Below are 23,942 nucleotides of genomic sequence, written 5' to 3'. Positions count from 1 at the left end.
TGTCTCCATCCTGCCTTACAGTCTTGAAGTACTGCAAGCTGCTGGAGGAGAGGCAGGAGGAAACTGGGGAGAGAGTCACCTCCTCCCTTTGATGTCCTGGAATAGACGAGGAAGAGACAGCCAACTAGGAAGTGGCCAAGGTCTGCAAAGAGACCCAAAGCAATCAGCTGTTTGTGCGTTAAGTCTGCCCTTATGAGTTAGAGGAGACTTGGGTTCAAATGATTGTAAACTCTTTGGGGAGGGACCATCTTTTTGTTCTGTGTCCAGCACCTAGCACAATGGGGTCCTGGCCCATGACTGGGTCTCCTAGGTGCTAAAATAATAATAATTATAATAATGGGCAATGCAATCTGTGGGCGGGAGTTAGTTATTGAGCTGGCTGAGCCTAAGGTGAGGGAGTGCCTTGTCTTGCTCAAGATCAATTCCTCGCTCCAGTTAAGGAATAGCGTTGACAGGCTCTGAAGGGAACATCCCTGACAGATGTTTGTCCAACCTGTTTTTAAAAACCTCCATTGATGGGGACTCCACAACCTCCTATTCCAGAGCTTAACTACCTTTATAGTTAGAATTTTCCCTAATGTCCAACCTAAATCTCCCTTGCTACAAATTAAGCCCATTACTTCTTGCCCTGCCTTCAGTGGACATGGAGAACAATTGATCACTGTCCTCTTTATAATATCTCTTAATGTATTTGAAGACAGTTATTAGGTCCTCTCAGTCTTCTTTTTTTTCAGAAAATGCCCTTTTTTTTTAACCTTTCCTCATAGGTCAGGATTTATAAACCTTTTGTCATTTTTGTAGCTCTTCTCTGGACTCTCTCCATTTTGTCCACATGTTTTTTTAAAATGTGGCACCCAGAATTGGACACGGCATTCCAGTTGAGGCCTCACCAGTGCCAAGTAGAGCATGGAAATTACCTCCCTTGTCTTGGATGCAACACTCCTGTTAATACACCCCAGAGTGATATTGGTCTTTCTCACAACTGCATCAAGTTGTTGGCTCATATTCAATTTGTGATCCACTATAACCCCCAGATCCTTGTCAGCAGTACTACCACCTAGCCAGTTATTCCCCATTTTGTATCTATGCATTTGATTTTGTTTTCCTAAGTGAAGTACTTTGCACTTGTCATTATTGAATTTCATCTTTTTGATTTTAGACCAATTCTCCAATTTGTCAAGATTGTTTTGAGTTATAATCCTGACCTCCAAAGTGCTTGCAAAACCCTTCCATCTTGATGTCATCTGCAATTTTTTATAAGCATACTCTCCATTCCATTATCCAAGTCATTAAGGAAAATATTGAACAGAACTAGACCCTGGACTGATCTCTGTCGGACCCCACTAGATATGTCTTCCCAGTTTGACAGTGAACCATTGATAACTACTCTTTGAATACAGTCTTTCAAACAGTTGTGCACTCCATCTTAGAATAATATTATCTACACCACATTTCCCTAGTTTGCTTATGAAAATGTCTCGTGGGACTGTGTCAAAATCCTTATTAAATAAAATCAAGATATATCATGACTAATGCTCCCCCCCCTCCCACCTCCCCTCACCCCCGCAATCCACTAGGCCAGTAATGAACGAAAGAAAGAATTAGGTTGGTTTGGCAATGATTTGTTCTTGTCAATCTGAGCTGGCTATTCCTTATAACCCTATTATCCTCCAGGTACTTACACTTGATTGTTTAATAATTTGTTCCATTATCCTACCAGGTACTAAGATAGGCTGACTGGGAGTGTTTAATTTGTACTGAAAGATGTGCCAGGGCTCAAGCAATTTTTTTACTTTCATAATTGATGTGGCAAGACCAGAAGTGCTGGGGCTATGAGCTTCCAAGCCTAGAGATGCCGGGCTCAGACCTGGCCAGCCCTGGCACAAATTAAGTTGACTGGTCTATAATTCCCTGGGTCCCTCTTTGTCTCTGTTTTAAAGACAGGTACCATGTTTGCCCTTCTCCAGCCCTCTGGGACCTCACCCATCCTCCATAAGTTCTCAAGATAATTGCTAATAGTTCTGAAATTGTTTCAGGTAGAAAGGACAGTGTATGTGTTCAGAAGAACTGCGGACATTGTGCATTCCTAAATGCTGTGATATGTATCAGAAGACTCTGGTCAATCCATGAGCAGCACTGACTGGCTCCAGAGAGGCTTTCTACTAGAAGATGGGTGGTCACAATTCAGAGGGCCTCGTGGACCATGGTGGGAAGGAAATGAAGGAGGGAGGGATAAGGAATTTCCAAATAACTTCTTCCCTATTCCCTCCCACAGCCTCAAAAAAATCAGTAGCCAATTTGTACGTCTCCTTCCTTCCTTTAATCAGGCTGCAGATGAGAATCAAGGATTGTCTTTCAATCCTGGGGATTGTTACAGTATCCTGCATTGTTGAGTTAATGTGATGGGTCTGACATCCATGCCCGGGACTCAGGTGATCCCTGCACTCCAGCTCCTTTCCACAGGCAGTTTAATGAACAAAATAAAAAAATCTTATCTATGAAAAATAAATAATAATAATAATAATAATAAAAAGATTCTGCTCCCAGCTACAAATCATCACATCTATCTATCCAGTGTGGCCATTGTGAATGTGTGAATGATTGGATGTAAACTCCTAGATCGTTAGAAGGTTATGGTCATGCCCTGTGACTCTGGGAAGGTAATTTCCTCTAGATCTACACTGAGGTCTCAGATCTGATCTATGTCCTTGATGTGACAAGGTAGTGAGGATTTCTAGACAGATAATATGCAGGCAAAATGACCACAGAATTATGCCATCTGCGGATCTGTCCACAATTTTGTTTTGTAAGTTGGTAGACTTTTATTATTTTATAAGAATGAACTCCATTTAATTGATCCAAACCTTTAAAATGCAATTTACTTCCACCAGAGAGATGCACTTCTTGTCCAAGGAGCACTATAAGGTACAAAACATGTTGACAATAGATTTAAAGACAATTGTAAATGTAAACATATACACCCCTTTGCCAGCTTAAAAACCTACTGTCCTCTACCAGGTGCTTGGTACCTCAGTTCAGAGTTTGAACTGCTCAGTATTGGCCAAATCCTTCCTTAGACCCCAATCTTGGAAAGAGCACTACCCATGTAGATCCATTCACTTGTATGCAGAGACAGTGACTCCATTGCAAAGTGGCCTTTTACTTAATCAAAACTTTCTTGAAATCAATGGAGTGACAACTGAGTGAGGCCCTTAGGATTTGGGCCTCAGTTAAGGTAGGAGAAAAAGCAGGTTTTCTTTTTCTTTCTGCCAACCCGGCCTCCCCTTCCATCTTCCTGCTGGATCTCTGTACAATTCACAATCCTATTCCACACAAATGTTATGCCTCTTGGATGTGAAGGATTTCATGATAAATGGTGGCAAGATGGTACTGCTGATAAAGTTTGGGCCTGAGACCAGCTAAGCATGGGGCACGAAAGGAGAAACACACAGACATATGGGAATGAGTGGGATATGGAAAGATAGATGGATAGGATGATGAGGTGAGGGGGCAAAGGAAATGGAGGGAGAAGAGGATACAATGAAGGTGAAAGAAGTGCTGGGCTGCTGGCCTACCAAAGGCGTGAGGAAGAGCAAGGAGATGAGAGATTCAGGCTGTGTTCTGTTAGCATAGAAAAATGTCCTTGGAGATGAAAGCAAAGAGAAGGGAAGATAAGATACAGGACACAACCAAGGGAGAGGGAAGAATGAAAGATAAGTAGGTGAGGCAAAGAAGGAATGATGGAAAAAAGCAGGAAGGGGAAAGAGAGAGATGAAAAGAAGAGGAGATCAAATGAAGCAGGGAAAAGGCCAGGTAAGGAAGAGGGAAGGGGTGTAACAAAAGAGAAAGGTGACACAGGGAGATGGAAGGGAGTGATATAATAGGGAAAGAAGAAGGAAAAGGGCATTGGAAATTGAGAGGGAGGAGAAATGAAAAGAGAGGGATGGAGCACAGAAGGGGAAAGAGATTGAGAGAGGAGGGGAGGAAGGAGATGAGGAGGCGGAAGGATTCTGAAGGAGGGAGAAGAAAGAGTGGAGGTGGAACTGGCAGGGACGTAAAAGACAGAGGAGGAAGGATGATACAGAGAGGAGGACCAGTTAGAAGTAAAAGATGGAGAGGGGAGAGAGAATGGGTAAGATAGGACTTTGAGGGTACATGTAGAGAGAAGGGAGACTCAAGGGTTGAGAGAAGATGGGGGCTGTGAGATAGAGGAGATGGAAAAAAATTGGAATGGAGAAGAATGTTGGGTAGCACCAGATATAGGAGGTGAAAGGCTGTGCGCAGGGGGAGAAAGAGATGGGGAAAAAACCAGCAGTGATGAAAGGATGGGAAGGGGCAGGCAGGGATGGAGAGGAGAGGGGCTGTGTGTGCCAGCTGGAAGGAGGGATGGGGAGGAGAGGGGCTGTATGTGGCTGGGAGGAAGGGTGGAGGAGGAGGGGCTGTGTGCTGTGGCAAGAAGGAGGGATGAAGGGAAGGGGGAGGAGGAGGGGCTGTGGCAGGAGGGATGAAGGGAAGGGTGGAGGAGGAAGGAGGGGCTGTGGCAGGAGGGAGGAAGGGTGGAGGGGGAAGGAGGGGCTGTGCAGGGGGAGGGAGGGAGGGAGGAAGGTTGGAGGAGGAGGGGCTGGGGAAGGAGGGATGAAGGGAAGGGTGGAGGAGGAGGAGGGCTGTGGCGGGAGGGAGGGAAGGGTGGAGGTGGAGGGGGAAGGAGGGGCTGTGTGCTGTGGCAGGAGGGAGGGAAGGAGGGATGAAGGGAAGGGAGGAGGAGGGGAGGGGCTGTGGCAGGAGGGAGGGGAAGGGGAAGGAGGGGCTGTGTGCTGTGGCAGGAGGGAGGGAAGGAGGGATGAAGGGAAGGGAGGAGGAGGAGGAGGAGGAGGAGGTGGAGGGGGAAGGGGAAGGAGGGGCTGTGGCAGGAGGGAGGGAAGGGAGGAGGGGGAGGGGGAAGGGGAAGGAGGGGCTGTGGCAGGAGGGATGAAGGGAGGAGGAGGGCTGTGGCAGGAGGGAGGGAGGAGGAGGAGGGGCTGTGGCAGGAGGGAAGGGGAGGAGGGCTGTGGCAGGAGGGATGAAGGGAGGAGGAGGGGCTGTGGCAGGAGGGAAGGAGGAGGAGGAGGGGCTGTGTGCTGTGGCAGGAGGGAGGGAAGGAGGGATGAAGGGAAGGGAGGAGGGGGGCTGTGGCAGGAGGGAGGGAAGGGTGGAGGGGGAAGGGGAAGGAGGGGCTGTGGCGGGAGAGAGGGAAGGGTGGAGGGGGAGGGGAAGGGAAGGAGGGGCTGTGGCAGGAGGGATGAAGGGAGGAGGAGGGGCTGTGGCAGGAGGGAGGGAGGAGGAGGAGGGGCTGTGTGCTGTGGCAGGAGGAGGGAAGGAGGGATGAAGGGAAGGGAGGAGGAGGAGGAGGGGCTGTGGCAGGAGGGAAGGGGAAGGAGGGGCTGTGTGCTGTGGCAGGAGGGATGACGGGAGGGGCCGGCCGGCCGGAGCATCAGCGAGGCTGGGTTTGACAGGCGGGGGCGCCGCGGCGGCAGGTGAGGGCCGGGGCGATGGAGGCAGCGTAGGGAGAGGAGGAGGAGGGCGAACGGCGCTGTTCGTGCTGACGGAGGGGAGGAGACGGCCTTGCCCGCCGCAGGGGCTCGCCGGGAGGAGCCGAGCCGGAGCCGGAGCCGGAGCCGGGCTCGGGCAGGTCCGGCCGGGAGAATGGGCAACGCCGACTCCAAGCTCAACTCAGGAAGGCGGTGATCCAGCTCACCACCAAGACCCAGGTGAGCGGGCCGGGCCGGGGCCGGGCCGAGCGGGGCAGGTGTCCCGGGGAGACCGGGCCGGGATGAGCCTGGAGATCCGGGCCGGGGGGGGCGCCCGTCGGGCCCTCTCCCTAGGTCCTGGGCGGGGGAGGCACCGGGAGAAGCGGCCGCAGCGATCTCGGTGTCAGACGGGAAAATAAGGGGGCCGGTCCGCCATGATCCGGGTGGGAGCCGCCTGGCGAGGGGGGCAGCTGAGGGCCGGGCGCAGGGAGTGGCTGCGGGGTGAGGGCAGCCTGGGGGGTTGGTTCAAGGGAGGAGGCCCTGGGGGGCTGGTTCGGACCCTGGAGGCTCCTGGGGGGTGGGCGTTGGGGTGGCCAGTGGGGGTGGCCCTGGTGGGTGTTGGTTTGGGGGGAGACTCCTAGGAGGTTCCTCTGCGCGTTTCCCGGATCCCCTGGAAGGAGGTAACCCTGCCCTTTAATAACAGCTGCTGGGTTTCCCTCAAAGCCCTGCATGGTGGCACCCCTCCTCCCTATGTCTTTAAATAGCACCCACCAGAAGGAAAGCCCGTTGAGTGTTCCCAGTTTCTAAACTGTCCCTCTTTGGGGCTTAGACTGGCAAGGGGGCTGGGGTGGGGGTTAAGGCAGGATCCTTGGGGACTGGCCCTTGCAGGTAGAAGGGGCCTGGCTGGAGCAGACGGTAGCAGGGGGCAGCGCCAAGGAAGCCACAGCCCATGTGCCTGAGCCATTCCCATCACACACCTGTCACAGTATCCCTACATCTGTGCAACCCTGCCTGGCAGCCTGGATAAATAATATGAATTTTATAACCTCCTCTAGCTAGTGCTTCTCCCCATAATAACTGCCTTCCAGGCACAGGTGAGAGTGACTGTAGGTGTAAAGCTGTTGGATGTCAGCACCATCCCACACACAGAGCCAGTTAGCTTGCAGTACTGCTTATGGACAGAGGTGGAGAGTTGTAGTGCCATGGGATCTTTAACTTGTACCTGGGCAAGCATGAAAACCTGAGTAAGGGGAAATTCTCTGTGGGAGAAAGGCACATTCACACTACACTGCTCCTTGCTATGCTGTGTAGTTAGTTTATCTCCATTTTCTGAAGATTAGGATTGGAATTTGGGACCTGTGATTTTAATGTATTGGTGCTAATCTACAGCCCTTCTGCTTTGTATCTGCCACCTAGTAACAGCTGGGGAATTCTAGTTCTGAGGAAAGTGAGGACCTAGTTTCAGGGTAGCAGCCGTGTTAGTCTGAATCCGCAAAAAGAAAAGGAGGACTTGTGGCACCTTAGAGACTAAATTTATTAGAGCATAAGCTTTCATGGGCTACAGCCCACTTCATCGGATGCATAGAATGGAACATATAGTAAGAAGATATAAATTTGGAAGTTGCCATACAAACGGTGAGAGGCTAATTAGTTAAGATGAGCTATTCTCAGCAGGAGAAAAAAAAACTTTTGTAGTGATAATCAAGATGGCCCATTTAGACAGTTGACGAGAAGGTGTGACGATACTTAATTTAGGGAAATAGATTCAATATGGTTAATAATCCAGCCGCTCCCAGTCTCTATTCAAACCCAAGTTAATGGTAATAATAGCTCATTAACTAATTAGCCTCTCACAGTTTGTATGGCAACTTCCAATTTCTCTGTATGTGTATGTATATTTTCTTACAATATGTTCCATTCTATGCATCCAATAAGGGGCTGTAGCCCATGAAAGCTTATGCTCTAATACATTTGTTAGTCTCTAAGGTGCCACAAGTACTACTGTTCTTTCTGAGGACCTAGTAACTATAGTTAGAACCAAGCTGTACAAGTTTCCCTATATTGCTCTTTCAATGCATTTGAATCCTGACCACCAGTAGCCCATACTATTCCACTGCTGAGCCTTCCCTTTGAGATTGGCAGTTATGTGCTAAATTGTGTGATGACTTTGTGACATGGATTAACATCCAGTCAAGACTCAGTTTTAGCTGTGATGAAATCTATATATGAACTCTATCTTTTGATGTTAGATGCATTTTTTAAAATAAGGGAAATATATAATCAATCTTATGCTTCAAGGCACCAGCTCATCACCATAGGGGTCAGTAAGGATTTTCACCCTATTCAACATCTCACAATTACGCAGCTGCATTATGTTTTCTTCATTATCCTCTGATGTGTCAGCCTTTGGCTACTGCCAGAGGCAGGTTACTAAGCTTGGTGGACCAATTTTTGATCTGATAAGGCAGGTTCTGTCCTCTTATGGCATTCAGCTGCTCAAGGTTTAAATCAACAGAAGATTCCCCCACTTTTTCTCATGTCTAGGCATTTTCATATAGCCCCTTCAGGAGAATCCTGTCTGTTGGACAGGAGGTAGCTGAATGAAACTGACGTAGCTGATATGATTGTTGTTAGTTTCATTCTAACCCTGACACACTGATGGGGAAGAGCTAAGAACCACTTGTATCAGAGGAGGATCACATCTGTGGTGCTCCAGTAGGTGCTGTATCTCTGAGGTTAATGGGGAGAAGGAAGTAAAACAAAAATCGGAAGTGTATATTATAGGGAAGGTGGCTGCCCTGGGTGAAGTAGCAGCTGTGGATCTTAGTTTGGGACTGAGCTGAAGTCTTCTTTTCTTAGGACAGCAGATAATGGGAGTCTAATAGAGGCAGCACATGGTACTCGTTGGACTCTAGCATCTCTAAGCATTTCTGAGCTACAATGGAGGGTTGCCACCCTGAAGGATCTCTGATGGCAGGGGGATGATGGATCCTCTGAGACTAATTGGAGGTGGTAGTGGAAGGAAAGGTGTCTGGAGGAGAAGAAATGAGGGAAGGGTGGGGACGGGAGAGACTTATTAATAAAGGGGTGCAGGGTAAAGGGAAACATTTATGAACATAGGGGTCTAGGGACAAAGATTTGGTTTGGGGAATGAATAACAAAGAGAGAATAGCTTCATTTTAGTGAGGAGTGCTAATACAGTCATAGATGCCTAATCCCTACAATTCTGGATTCTCCTTCCACCATTTGAAAGCATGTTTGTAGAAGGCGAGATTGCAAAATGAATGCAACCCTTGCCCCTCCATCACCTAATCTTGTCATGTTCGGAGCTTACAAAAAAGCTCTAAGCAGGGCAGTCACCTGTACTGCAGATCCAGAAGGCTGCGTGGCTCCTCTGGTTTGTTGACATATGTAGTGAGATAAAGTTCACCGTGACACTGAATAAAAAAAGACAATCTATGTTCTTGGCTGGATTGTTAGCAGAGTCTGTAGAAATGTAGGTGAAACTTATGCCATGCGTAAAAGAGGGTGGGATAGTGAAACGCCCATATTTACATACCTTTGTTAGTCTCTAAGGTGGCACAAGTACTCCTTTTCTTTTTGCGGACACAGACTAATATGGCTGCTACTCCAATACCTGAGAAGGGCACTGGTGTTTGCATGTGCAATACGCAACGCTGGGCTTCCTTGCAATCTTCTGAGCTTATAGAGGCAACAATCTCCGTGTAACCTCCCAGTCCACTGAGTTGCTGGAATTAAAAACAAAATGTTGTGTTGGTTTGGATAGTTTCCCCACAGGTATTTACCCAAACTAAGCATTGCTCTCTCAGCAGCATATCTACTCTTTCTACTTTCTCTTCTAACACTGGGCAGCAGGACAAATGGAAGTTTACATTTCATTAAATCACTGGTAACTTAAAACCTTTAGCTGAGCAAGCAGGAAATCACAATTGTGGTTTTCTAAGGCTTTGATAGCAGGAAATGGTCCAGCTAAGAACAATGTTCAGTCACTGGTTAAAAAGAGTCCAAATTTGGCCCAAGTTTAGATTTTTGTAGAAACAAGCTCTTCTAAACTGGAAACATTTCCATTAATTAAAATTAACTTTCCATGGAGTCAGTTTTTAAAAAATCAACAAATAAACATTTCCTTTCAACCCAAACAATGAGGGGTTCAGAACCTGAAAGTGAAATTGACTGTAAACAAAAATGAAATTGACTTAATCAATTATAATGGCAAGAAAAATGCCAAAAGCCAACAAATAGCATAAAGTGTGAATAGTACATTGGATTTTCAAAGTGCTTTCATTCTAATTATAGGTTTCAGAGTAGCAGCCGTGTTAGTCTGTATTCGCAAAAAGAAAAGGAGTACTGGTGGCACCTTAGAGACTAACAAATTTATTAGAGCATAAGCTTTCGTGTGCTACAGCTCACTTCATCGGATGCATCCGATGAAGTGAGCTGTAGCTCACGAAAGCTTATGCTCTAATAAATTTGTTAGTCTCTAAGGTGCCACCAGTACTCCTTTTCTTTATTCTAATTATATAAATTGGTGGTAGTCACAAAGAAAAGATATGTGTTTATAATGCTGGTATACCTGCATTATAATCAGATCTATCCCCTGAGCTGTTTGGATAATTGGAATTTATCTAGATATGATTTTTAAATTGGTAATGCCCATTTAATAACTACTTGTGCCTTTCTTCTGAGGATCTCGGGATGCTTTACCATCATGAATGAACTATCCTCCCCCTTCCCCGCAACACTCAGGTTACTTAGCCATCTATAAAATACCATCTACTGTGAAGCACAGAGAGGTTGCGACCTGCCAGGGTATCACAAGAAGTCAATTGCAGAGCTGGGAATCAAACCTAGGAATACTTTAATCATTAGACAAATTAACTTTCCCTCTCCCTAAATAGATTAATGATAAAATAGTCTTTAGAGTTTCAGGAAGTGACGGGTCTATAATATAAAATTCACGATCTTCTGACATTTTCTTGTCATGTTTTAGTGCCAGCCACATAACTGTTTTTAAAGAGATGAGAAGGAGCAAATGGAAAAAAAAAAACATTTGGGTCTTTCTCACACTGGTGTGCAGCTGCCATATCTTGCTAAGGTGTTAATCTGACCTGATAAAATAATGCCCTGTGTCTAAAGAGACATCAGTTTAGTAATCTATTAACCTGGTTCTGAAAATTTTCAAGCAACTCAGTCTTGGCTTCATCAAAAGAAAACCTTGAATGCATGGAGAAAAGGAGTACTTGTGGCACCTTAGAGACTTCAGTGGCAAATGCATCCAATGAAGTGAGCTGTAGCTCATGAAAGCTTATGCTCAAATAAATTTGTTAGTCTCTAAGGTGCCACAAGTCCTCCTTTTCTTTTTGCGAATACAGACTAACACGGCTGCTACTCTGAAACTTGAATGCATGGGTTAGCCTTTCATCTGTCAGGTGCACCTGTGCTTTTAGGACTATATTTTTTTACTGCTGGTGTTTCTCTGTGCCCCTGCCGAAGTTCCATGACACCCCTTTCCTCCTCTTGAAGAGCCTGTATTATAGCCACCATTCTTCCAGCAGTGGAGAACTGGTAAAGGGCTTGCTATGGAATCTCTCCATGCTGTTCCATTGTTGACTGCAGAGGGTACTGTTATGAAGCTCAAGATGCTCTTCCCCCACACCTGCCCCCCCAAATGAGAGTGCAGCCTCTGGCCTGGGCAGCTAAAATCAAAGTGGGCTCTCTAACTTGGGAGCATTAGCATTAGGTCCATCCATAGACCTTGTGTGTGCGCCCTGGGTCAAAAGCAGGGACACACCTGTAAATGCATATTCATTGTCACAAAGTAACCATCAGGCTGTCCAGGCTACCACAGAGGTGGACGGGGTCTCGTGAATCCTTTTTCATGGAGCTCAATTAGGTGCTCTAGGGTGACTTTAATAGTCTTCACATTGCAGTTCTCCTTCATTTCATCTCTATGGGATTGCATAGACTGTCCTATCTTCAGTGTTTTTGTGGGTATGAGAGGAGAGGGTGGTATCTAGCCTGATCATAAACAAGGCAAGTTACTCCTTGGGGCCCTGGATTTTTGATGTCTCCTGTATCCCCATCATGTCATGGCCTTTTTGACAGTGGGATTGATGGGGGAGACTGCTCATGGACTAATTCCCTTCAACCCATCTCTGTACTTGGAGGTGGTGGTCAATTATTATGATTTATTTTATTATTTGTATTGCTGTTGCACTAAGAAGCCCCAGTCATGGGAGAGGACCCCACTGTGCTAGGTGCTGGACAAACACAGAACAAAACCATGGTCCCTATCCCAAAAAAGTTTATAATCTAAATAGACTGGATAGTTGCAGTGGTGAGAGGGGAGACAGTGGACAAGAGACAACAGGTGGATACAGAAGTCAGGCAAGTGGCTGATTAAGCTTTCAGAGGACCCTCTGTAGGGCTTATCTACACAGGGATATCCAGGAAAAATAATCTGAATTGAATTTACAGTGTATTAGTTAAACTGCATTAAACTCCTGTGTGGACACTCATTCAGAATTAAATTTGTCAATTAAACTAAACCAGAATAAGGCCACTTTAATTCTGAATGAGTGTCCACACAAAAAGCATCTTAACGAAGCCACATTAAATTCACACCTTTAGTTAGCAAGCCCTAAATTTCTGCCTTACTTCTTGCAAATTGTAAGGCCAGTCCTGAGCTAAGCTGAATGGACTCTTGGGGACAAATATTTTATTTAAAGGAATAACCCCGAGCAGTGCTGAGCACTGGTATTTGGGATAAGATGGTAAATGTTGACTGTGACTGAGGTAATGTATGATGGTGTCTGAGTGACAGCAAATTAGTACGTTAGCCAGACCAACACAATGATGACAATAACAGATGAGTGGGGCAGGACCGCAGTGCCTTTTCCTGTTTACAGGCCATTATTCATGCAGCTCTATTCTTCTATTTCCTGTGACATGTCCTGTTTGTACAAGGATCCTTTTCAGGGCTGTGATTCTGTGTTTATAACTGGCAAGATCACTGACATCCAAGCTGCTTCCTCTTTGAATTCCCACAATAAAAAAAAACAAACCCAAACTTTTAATGCAAAACTAAGACTGAGAAATAAGACAAAAACATGCAGGAAACTTTCAATTAAGGTGCCTGGTATAATTGATGCTCTAACCCTGTGTGTTCATCTACCCCTTCTCTCTCGCCACGCCCTTCGTAACCATGTTCACCCTCTATATCTGGGTTGGAGATAGCAGTCCTCTCCACCCCACCCCATGTGCCACATCAGCCTTAACTCTGCCCACTGTACTCTCAACAACTGCTTCAGGCTCCAACAACCCTCTCTTTGCACTTTACCCTGGAAAGCTCAGCTCAGACAGCTGCATATTTGTTCTGTGGCTGTCTCCTTTTAGAGAATTGCAACCGGGCAGCCTGCTTATTGACTTCAGGCCTTTTCTGTCCAGATGACCTAAGGCTGTGCTCTCAGAAGATAGACCTGGCTGTTAGTCCTGTAATACTAGGTTTTTGCTGCAATGTAACCCCACTGATAATTGCCTGCTGCTCTTCGTCTCCCAGGAGCAATACATTTGCAATGTATTGGAGGCAGGTCTGGCTTCTCTGTTGTTTGGTGCACACTACCATGCTGTTACTGTTCGGGACCAAGAATGGCTTAATTGTTTTGAGCTGTGTGCTTGTTCTGAAGAGTTAAGGCTGCTGAAGTTAATAGCAGTACCAATGGGGATGCTGAGCCTTGTGAAGCAGGATTGCCCAAACATCCTTTTATGAAGGCCCAAGTGCACACACAGGCCATTGTGAGCCTAGCTGCAATGGTATTTGTTACTACACTCTGTGCCTAAATGTTTATAATCAGGGTTTCAGATTTAAGATGCTCGTGACGGATGAGTGAAGCAGCTTTCTGATCCTCCTCACCTCCCCACTTTAGAAACCAGATAGCAGGACACCTGGTGAACTCAATCACAGTTTGGGCCAACTGCTATTTAATCCCCCCTGAGACTCTGTGTGAGCAAACCAAAGTCTCTGTAAAGATCCAGTAGTACTCTGTCAAGGGGATGAGCATACTATATTGAGCAGTATTTGGAGGGAGGCTCCTAAGAAAAAGTCAGGGGCTGCAGGAAGTGGTGTTAATGACTCAGTAAAGCGAACTCTTTCTCCTGAGTCAGTATTGAACCAATGTCCCAGGATTGTACTAGTAAGTGGTATGGTGCTGGTGCCACCTGTTTTGAGGCGATGTAAAACTGACCTCTTGTGATCATGAAGGAACCAGGAAATGGTGTGTTAATATAACCTATTGGGCAGCCGTCACATTAACATTAGTGCTTTGATCAAAATTCCCGCTGCTATTCCGCCTCCCTAAGTTTCCCTTGTAGTTTCGGTTGAATATTGTATTTTTCATTTCCTTTCTTAAACTGATCTGCAATATTGTTGTGCACTGTAAAACAGCAGCTGTGTGCCACCCCAGAGATGGCTGCATTTCAGTGCTAGATGAAGTGATTATAAATTTGGAAAAGGTATGGGATCCTTCCGCAAGAAAGGTGCTATAGAAGTGTAAGATTAGTGTGTTACACAATTAGGGCTAGAGATATTCAAGAGTTCAGGGCCAGAATTTCAAGTGCTCAGCTCCCTTTTAAGCATGTAAGTAAGGCTCAGATTTGCAAAAATGCTCTGCACCCAGCAGCTCCCACTGAGACACTTGTGGGCAAACTTTCAAAACAGCGCAGCACCCACTGTGCACCTAATGAGCTGATTCTTTTGCAGATCTGGTCCTAAACTCTCAAGCATTTACAGCGATCTCCTATGGGAGGCAGCATGCTGGATTCTTTGGAAAAATCCCTTGGAAAGGGGTCTGATGGGGACTTGCTGGGCTGCCCATTTGGTAAAATGAAAAGCCTTTCTGTACTAGAGCAGTCAGTCACCTGTGTCTAAGCACCTTTTTTCTTAGGCTGGAGAGAGCCTGGGGGATTCATTTCATGGCTGGCAGGGCAAGACAAGGGCAGTGATAATAGGAAGGTTCTTGGCATCAGAGTGTTAAGGAACAAAACCACAATGAAATGAACCTGCTCTACCAGTTTTGGCCTGCCCGCCTGCTCCTCTTGCTTTCTGGCCTTTGGGTTTTAATGACACATCACCTGTACAGAGCTCTTAAGTGCCTCTGAGGTTAGGACTGCTAGTTCACAAGGTGCTCTCTCCTCATATCCGGCTAGAAGAGTGTGAATCTGAGTGCTTCCCTCTATCTCAGTGTCTGAGCTGTGAAGAAGGCAGCCTCTAATTGAGGATCCTTGCATTCGCTTTGAAGCTTGTTGCAAAGGCGGACAAATTAACAAAAGAATTGTAGCAGATGTTGGGAAAATGTTTTAAATTAAACTCACTTTAATCTCTCCCCCTGCGTTCCAACACAATGGAACCACTCACTGTACAGTAACAAGCATGGTTAGGCAAGAGCTATTGTTTGTCTTTGAGTTTTTATTACGTCAATTGCATGAGGCACCAGGCACCCTCTATTCTTAACCTAAGGGTCAGGAATGTTTAGTGAACCTGGCATTCTGGCTGACTGAGCACTTCTTAGTGTGTTTTAATGCTGGATATTCCCCTTGGCTTCTGGTGATCCAGTAATACTGTATACTTGCATAGCATCTCCTGTTCAAGGAGCTCCCAATGCTTTACAACCTCACAACGCCAGTTTTCGTGGCTGAGAACGTGAGGGAGATTCCCAAACCTGAGCCTTCTTTTTAGATGACAGATCTGAGGAACTGTCCCAGATTGAGGTATCATTAGAGGAGGTTTGAAACAAATAGATAAATTAAACAGCAATAAGTCATCAGGACCAGATCATATTCTCCCAAGAGTTCTGAAGGAACTCAAATGTGAAATTGGAGAACTACTAACTGTAGTCTGTAACCTATCATTTAAATCGGCTTCTGTACCAGATGACTGGAGGATAGCTAATGTGACGCCAATTTTTAAAAAGGGCTCCAGAAGTGATCCTGGCAATTACAGGCCTGTAAACCTGACTTCAGTACCAGGCAAACTGTTTGAAACTTTATTAAAGAACAATGTTGTCAGACATGTAGATGAACATAATTTGTTGAGGAAGAGTTAACATGGTTTTAGTAAAGGGAAATCATGCCTCACCAATCAACCAGAATTCTTTAAGGGGGCCAACAAGCATGTGAACCAAAGGGATCCAGTGGATATAATGTACTTAGATTTTCAGAAAGCCATTGACAAGATCCCTCACCAAAGGCTCTTACGCAAAGTAAGCTGCCACGGGGATAAGAGGGAAGGTGCTCTCATGGACTGGTAACTGGTTAAAAGATAGGAAACAAAGGGTAGGTATAAATGGTCAGTTTTCAGAGTGGAGGGAGGTAAATAGTGGTGTCCCTCAGGGGTCTGTTCTGGGACCAATCCTATTCATTGTTTACTCCCTTTTTCCAGGTCATTTATGAATGTGTTGAAGTGGCAAAATTTGCAGATGATACAAAATTACCAAAGATAGGTAAAATCCAGGCAGACTGCAAAGAGCTACAAAAGGATCTCTCAAAATTGGGTGACTGGGCAACAAAATGGCAAATGAAATTTAATGTTGATAAATGCAAAGTAATGCACATTGGAAAGCATAATCCCAACTATACATATAAAATGATGGGGTCTAAATTAGCTGTTACTACTCAAGAAAGAGATCCTGGAGTCATTGTGGATAGTTCTCTGAAAACATCCACTCAATGTGCAGCAGCAGTTTAATGGATAGATAATAGGACAGAAAATATCATGTTGCCTCTATAGAAATCCATGGTATGCCCACATCTTGAATACTGTGTGCAGATGTGGTCATCCCATCTCAAAAAAGATATATTGGCATTGGAAAAGGTTCAGACAAGGGCAACAGAAATGATTAGGGATAGAATGGCTTCCATATGAGGAGAGTTTAATAAGACTGGGACTTTTCAGCTTGGAAAAGAGACGGCTAAGGGGAGATATGATTGAGGTCTATAAAAGCATGACTGGTATAGAGAAAGTAGATAAGGAAGTGTTATTTACTATTTCATAACACAAGAACTAGGGGTCACCAAATGAAATTAATAGGCAGCAGGTTTAAAACAAATAAAAAATATTTCTTCACACAACGCATAGTCAACCTGTGGAACTCCTTGCCAGAGGATGTTGTGAAGGCCAAGACCATAACAAGGTTCAAAAAAGAACTAGATAAATTCACGGAGGATAGGTCCATCAATTGCTATTAGCCAGGATGGGCAGGAATGGTGTCCCTAGCTTCTGTTTGCCAGAAATTGGGAATGAGCGACAGGGGATGGATCACTTGATGATTACCTGTTCTGTTCATTCCCTTTGGGACACCTGGCACTGGCCACTGTCAGAAGACAGGATACTGGGCTAGATGGACCTTTGGTCTTACCCAGTAGGGCCATTCTTAACACTCACTTGTCCAGTGAGGGGCAGAAAAACTTATATTATCTTAATTTTACAGAGGGGAAATTGAAGCCCATGGTTAAGTGTGTTGCTTCAAGTCACACAGTAAGTTGGTAGCAAAGCCAGGCATAGAATCTTAGAAATGTAGGAGTGGAAGGGGCCTCGAGGTCATCTAGTGCATCCCTTCACACTGAGGCAGGATTAAGTATACTTAGAGCAGGACATAGACCCCAGGAGTCCTGACTTCTAGGACTCTAATCCTGGTACTGAGTTCTTTATGTCCATTGGCTGCAGCCACTCACATGCCTCTTATAGCCGGCTTTTGGGCACTTTTAAATGAGTTGATCCCATTTCTTTTTCATAGTGTGGATCATGTCTTGATAGGGACAGTGTCTCATGATGTCACTGTTCCCATCTCCAGTCCCATGGACCATCTCCAATCCCAGTTGTCATCACATAACATCTTTGCAGCTACAACGGCAGCCACTTGCGTGGAAGAATAACATTAGCAAAGTGGTCAGTGTAATTTCAGCTTCTCTAATGTGACTTAGAAGCTGGGAGTGAGAACAAGAGCAAGTACCATGGACCAGTCACCTCTCTACAGACCACAGCAAGTGCTCTGCAGTGGTCCATAGAGCAGTTTGAAAACTGCTGCTTTGCACCAAATAGAAACATGCTTCCCCAGCTGGAGGTTCAGCAATGAGGACTCTGTGTCGGAGAAAAATCTAGGTTCTAATCATGCAATTGGATCCACATGGAGCCCCATAGACTTTGGTGTGTTTCCACAGTCCACGGGTCCATGTGGTTCCAGTTGTAGGATCCAGGGCCTTTGTATTCATTGGGCATGATCGTCACAGTTTTATCAAAGACTAACCCTGAGTGAGGAGCAGGTCTGGGTGGGAGGCACACACAGAGACTCAAAACAACAGTGATGGTGCCATGTCAAGCAACAGGTACAACTGACATATTTTTGGTTCATTTATTGAATGTTTCTGTTGGGGTGTGGAGAGGTGGATATTTTTTTAAAGAATATTTTTAACCAAGTAAACCTTGACCAACCTCTTTCACACTGTGCAGTATAAATATGCAAGTAGGTGAATATCACACCTGTATTTAGACCTTGGAAGCATTGTTGAATTGGGTGATCACTCCCAGGCTGTGGGTTAGTTAAGGATGCCTGCATTTGTGGCAAGGCTTCTCTGCAGTGAGTGGCAGGGTTTCTGAGTGTTGAGCGATGTTTGGGTTTGAGGTGAATGAAATGTTGAGCCCTTTCTGAGCTCTTCAGAGCTCTGTGCTCACTTGCTTCTGATGCTCAGAAGAGTCCTATGTAACCATGGCACCTTCTTGCTCTACATATAGTGTCTTCTCCCTGCAGACCCAACCCTTCCACAGCTTGGTAAATTCCTACGCAGACAAGTCCTTCCACTGATTGCAATGGGAAGGGTTGCACATCTGGGCCCCGTGTCTCTCCGGTTCACACCTGCTCATTATTGAAAAATACGGCAGTTGTTTTACTATTGACAATTATCCTCGTTAGGCCTGTAGATCCAATATATCTACAACAGAGAGAAGTGGAGAATAATCTGCTTTGATTATCACTTAATCTGACCTGAAAATTTTAGCATCTCTATAGTGGTAATGATGCAAGTGGCAGAGAGAACGCGGCTTGAAGAATCATTGTTCTGACTTATAAATTGAGGACACTTGGTCTGTAAGTGATTGGGAGGAATAAGATTGGAATCCAACACTATCAGTTGCACAGAGTCACTTTTCTGAGTATAGATGGACGTTAAGGGGAAACCTGACAAACTGCGCTCGTTTCCAAGGATGAGAACTCCTGTTCTAACCTCTGTAAAAGGACTTGGAGAAAAATATGTGCTCCCATTCTCTGAAGGGAGACAGCAGTGCTGGGAAGAGAGGCATGTCTCCCCCTAGAGCCTGAAAACTGGATAAGGAGAAGTGTTTCCAGATGTGGAGCAGGCATGTTCTCTTGGGGCAGGGAGCCATCAGACTGTGATAACTTGATTGTTTTGTACAGTAGTTTGCCCGCTTTACGGTTGCCTTATCCTTCCCCTCAGCCCCAGTGTCTCATCCACTTGTTGCACCTTGGCATGACATAGATTGTAAGCTCTTTGGGGTGGGGGCTCTCATTTTACCCTGTGTCTCTAGCCCAAAGGGCCCTGATCCCTCCCCTGAGACATTACTGCAATACAGACAATTACTCAGAGCTTCCTCTATAGGCCCAGGAACTGGCAAAGTGCAAAGAGGCAGCTCAGCCCGCATGCTGTGAAAGTCACAGAACTTGCCATGTGCATCATGGGTTGCAGATATGCTGTTCTGTACATGGACTCATGTTTGTGTACTGTCTCTTTTGGTGGTTGTTAGCACTGGCCCCTTAAAAGACTCAGAGAGTCCTACATTTGTGCAGATGATACAAATGTGCCATGTAAAGAGTCTGCCTGTGCCCATGGGCCTCTCCAATACAAACACAGGTATAATGTATATACAGTTTAGTAGTCCTGGATCCAACTACAGCTGTGTGTTGTAACAGTTGAGGTTTTGGTACCAAGAGATGCTACTATACAGTACTGATAGATTGATACTGGTGCATAGTCTCTCCTTCCAGCTCCTGAGCCCTGACGAGGTCTAGCTTGGCCCCATTGCTGAGCAAGTCAGAATGGCTTGTGTTTGGCCCCCATAGAGTGATCTCTTCCTCTGTGTCCTGGCTGTCCACATCTGTTACTCTGCATTTGTCTCTTCACAGCCTGTGGAGGCAACGGATGATGCCTTCTGGGACCAGTTCTGGGCAGACACTGCAACTTCAGTCCAGGATGTCTTTGCCCTTGTGCCAGCTGCAGAAATCCGAGCAGTGAGAGAAGAATCTCCTTCTAACTTGGCCACTCTGTGTTATAAGGTAAGGTGCCTTCTCCTTCTCCCCTGGAATTAGTGAGAGTCAACCCTATGCAGAGTCCCAACACTGAAGTGGATCATAGGTGTTGAGTTGATCTGCACAGGGATTAGTTTCACCAATAGGGGCCTCTCACTTGTATTACATCATGCCTAGGAATCATGGACAAGAGCCCCATTGTACTTGGCGCTGTACAAACACAGGACAACAAGACAGTCTATGGTGCTGCTTTCTGTGATTAGCAGCTCCCCATATGTTTGCCAAGTCCAGACTTGGCATTTAAGTATTGGCCATATGAACAAGCAACTGGTTGCAGCAGAAATGCATGTTGATTTTTGGAGCAGATACAAAATGATCCAAGTCCTTGCAAATTCCATTCCCTGCCCACTTCCCTGTGATCCTTTTCAGGGCTGCTTGCCCCTGTATCCTCCTGAGGTTGAACTGCAGTTCCCCTCTCTGCCCTGTAGGGTATGGGCGGTTTGCTCACATTTCCTCTTTGGTTTACCACAAACCACAGTTGGCATTTGATCAGTTCAGTCATCATCCATCACCTCCCCAACTCTTGGTTTTAACATAGGCTGCCATATATTTAAGGTTTTCTGACATGCAAGCGTTGTGTATTCTTAGTGGAGCCAGTGCTCCTGCTTCCTCATCAGAGCACCTGATTGCTCCTCAAGGTTCAACAACAATCTCGGCTTCTGGAACGCAGAAAGACCCCAAGGGCCTGAGCCAACTATGGTGTTTGGTCATCCTAAAAATACCACAGATGGATAGATATGGAAAGAGTCTTAAACCTATTTCACTGCCCTGTCTCCTTTGGCATTAGCACTAGAGTTGGAAAGTTTTTTCATTGGAAAATGAAGATTTGTCAAAACTGAAACAGTTCACAAGTAAGAGTCAATTTCAATGAATCTCCCTATTCAAAACATTTGGGAAAAAAATGTTCTGAAAGTGTCCCGTTTTTGACACCTTCTAAACAAAGTTTAGTTTTGTATAGATTCCAAGGCCAGAAGGGGCCACTGGGATCCTGTAGTTTGACCTTGCATAACACAGACCATAGGGCCTTCCCTGAATCGATTCCTGTTTGAATTAGAGCAGATCTTTTACAAAACATCCAGGCTGGATTTGAAAATTATCTGCTTTGATTCCAAATGACTTTTTGTTTGAAATTTCAGTTAATTTACGCTAAAAATTCAAAAATAATAATGTCAAAATTGATATGAAACATTTGAATGACCCAGAGTGAATTTTTTTTTCTTCATTTTCCCGCCAAAGATTTTGAATTTTCCCATCCCAAAATGGGACAACAAATTTTGAAATACCAAATTCTTGCTGGACGGAAAAAAACGGAAAAACCGTTTCCCACGCAGCTCCAGTTAGCACTTCCCTGGATGCTTTTCTGTCGCCCTTGCCCTCTTGGTGTCTGTAACACAAGGGACATCTATTCATATTTCTTTCCGTGCCAGAGCTTGTCAGTTGTCAAGCCAGTAGGATATGGCTGGCTGCTGCTGCTTGGGAAACAATCTGGTCAGCAAGACTTAGCCTGTCTAGCCAGGCCTTGGCACTAAAAATGCTTCAAGCTCTTGCTGCACTATGGTTCGCACCATGCGAACAACAAGTGTGTTCAGAAATAACTGAATGCAGATCTAGCAGAGCAGCGCTCGGCAGGCATTTCCCACCATGGCTATTGCTAGCATGGTTTCCTTTTCTAGTGTAGACAGACTATAGACTTCTGAGAGAACCATGCTCTGCTTTTGACGCCACACTTTGTTCCCCACAAAGCAACTCTATGGTCTTCTACCCAATAGAGGCTAATGTGTTGGGAGACATGGTTCTAACATGGTTGTCTCTCCAGATGGTTAAAGGATGGTAAGCTCTTGTGTTGTAAATGGGAGCTAAGTGCATTATTTTAACCACATTGCTGATCTATGCAACAGCGTGGATGTGGGTAGGGCTATAGCACAATTTGGGACTATGGTTTAGTCCTGCGAGGTAGAGCCCGTCTTGGTGTTACTGGATTTTGCAACACTGTTGTTTCTTTGGTTTAGATGGGGCTATGGCACAATTGTAATGTCCTTTGAAGCTGTGTTTGGTGCAGACAAGTTTGGTGTTACAACATACTGAGCTGTAACTGTACCTAGCAATAGAGTCCAACGCAGTCCCAAGGCGGAGCACAGCCAGGCCCCAGTTAGCACAAATATGTCTGTTAAGGCAGTGATGCAAATTGACAAAGTCAATGAACCAGAGATGTTGCTGGGAACCTCGACAGAGAGGCGCAGCCTGCGAATGAAAACCAACAAGTCAAATGCTGAGTAAATGTCCCTGGCTTTCATGCTGAGAGGAGAGGGGGAGGACCAGGACAGGAGATCCTAGGAGGGAAAAAGAGCTTCACCTTCTGTCATGAAAATAAAGTGGTTTGCCTTCGGCCTCAGTAAGCTGCAGTGGCTGTTTGGCAAGACAAGCGTCCCCATCCCAAAAAACCAGCAGTGCAGTGTGACTGACCCCAATTTCCCTGTCATCGGTGGCCTCAGCAGATCAAGCACTGGATGGCCTGGGAATTGAACCCCCCCCCCCTTAGCCTATAGGTGGGCTCCCTGGGTCAGTGCTAAAGCACATGGAGAGCATGGGGGGAGCTTGGGCTGCTTGGCCACTGGCCAGGCTGCCCTTGTCCTGTAGATACCAGAGGACTTTCAGTCTCCAGGGCTTTCAATCCAGCACCATCTATCAGCGCTAAATTCACTTCTTCTGGGAGAGGGCAGAGAAGGCGGGAGGCTCTGTTTTGGAGATCTACACTTTCCAATTGGCGTATTCTAAGAAAGTGACTTCTTAGCATACAAGCTTTTGGGGGCTAGCACAGCGTCGCTCTGGGCTATGGCTGGGGCTTCCAGGTGTTATGTCAATACACATAATTAGTAATAATAATAGGCATTCTCTGGCTTCCACATCCCGCGCAAGGAGAGATGCCTGCTGCGATCACAGGAGCGTTTAGAATAATTGTACATTTCTGCTGCTCGTTTCTAACTGCAGCATAGAGAGAGATTTTCCCCAGAGGAACCATAGGGAGCCCTTGGGAAGTGGAACCAAAGCTGTTCATAATTCTGTGGCAGTGGGGCCTGTGTGTCCGCAAACCATACAACTCCAGATTAATGCCTTTGTTTCGTTACCATCAGGCCGTAGAGAAGCTGGTTCAGGGAGCGGAGAGCGGCTGCCACTCGGAGAAGGAGAAGCAATTATACTGAACTGCAGCCGGCTCCTCACCCGCATCCTGCCCTATATCTTCGAGGACCCTGACTGGAGAGGCTTCTTCTGGTCCACTGTCCCTGGGGCCGGCCGTGGAGGGGTCTGTATCTACTGGGTTAGACGGTTCCTCTTTGGGAGGGAGGGAGAAGCTGCAGGAGGCAAAGAGCTGCAGGAGGTAGGCCCAACATTAATCAGTTGGGAACAAGCTTGTTTCAGTGGGTTCAAACTTTGTGGGAAGGCTTGTAATGGAGTAAGGGATAGGATGTAGCCTTGAAACATAAACGTGCTGATGACAAAGCCCCTTCTTCCCCCTCAGCAAGAAGAAGCTTTGCGCTAGCTGCTTCCATGCTGAGCATGCTGGGATGGACTGAAATTAACACACAGCCCATCTATAGCGCCAGTGTTATTGCCTTCCTCCCCTTCTCAGCTCTGTTTGTTTAGCGTAGGCTGATGGGTTTATTGGAGCATTTCAGTCACTTGGGTGTAGCTGTGAGTAAGGGCTTGTTCATACAAGAAAGTTGCTCTGATGTAACCTAATTTGTCAATTTAAACTGATATAGCTACACCAGTGCAAAAGGCTGTGTGGACCTTCTTCCTGCACCTGAAGAGAGGCTTCTTGGTTTAGCTTAAGTGGATTGGAAACAGATTCAATTAAAATGGACATATGCCACTCTTAAATCAAAATAAGAGTGTCCCAGACAGCCTTTTGCAGTGGCTTAATTATATTGTGTTAAAAGCAGATTCCAGTTCTACCAGCGCAACTGAATTGCGTAGAGAAGCCATAAGAGTCATGGTCAGTGGCCCATTCATGAACTGAGCTTTTCAGTTTTAAGCTGGGGGT

At 45.9% G+C, this 23,942-nt stretch overlaps 1 protein-coding gene across 1 annotated transcript in view; it reads left to right on the top strand.

The window, feature by feature from the left end:
* Window positions 1-5,582: 5,582 nt before the first annotated feature.
* The window catches only part of HID1 (HID1 domain containing), a gene marked incomplete at its 5' end in the record, with an annotated part of 46,899 nt that continues 28,539 nt past the window's right edge, over window positions 5,583-23,942 (top strand). Inside the window, 4 exon segments of the mRNA XM_038371878.2 lie at window positions 5,583-5,747; window positions 19,718-19,867; window positions 23,032-23,089; window positions 23,092-23,201. Of these exon segments, the coding sequence (XP_038227806.2) occupies window positions 5,583-5,747; window positions 19,718-19,867; window positions 23,032-23,089; window positions 23,092-23,201 (483 nt within the window).

The sequence above is a fragment of the Dermochelys coriacea genome, chromosome 14 (assembly GCF_009764565.3).
Source record: "Dermochelys coriacea isolate rDerCor1 chromosome 14, rDerCor1.pri.v4, whole genome shotgun sequence".
In the NCBI taxonomy this organism is placed as follows: domain Eukaryota; kingdom Metazoa; phylum Chordata; order Testudines; family Dermochelyidae; genus Dermochelys; species Dermochelys coriacea.
Note: the sequence above shows the minus strand (reverse complement) of the source record. Positions and strands in the feature narration are given on the sequence as shown.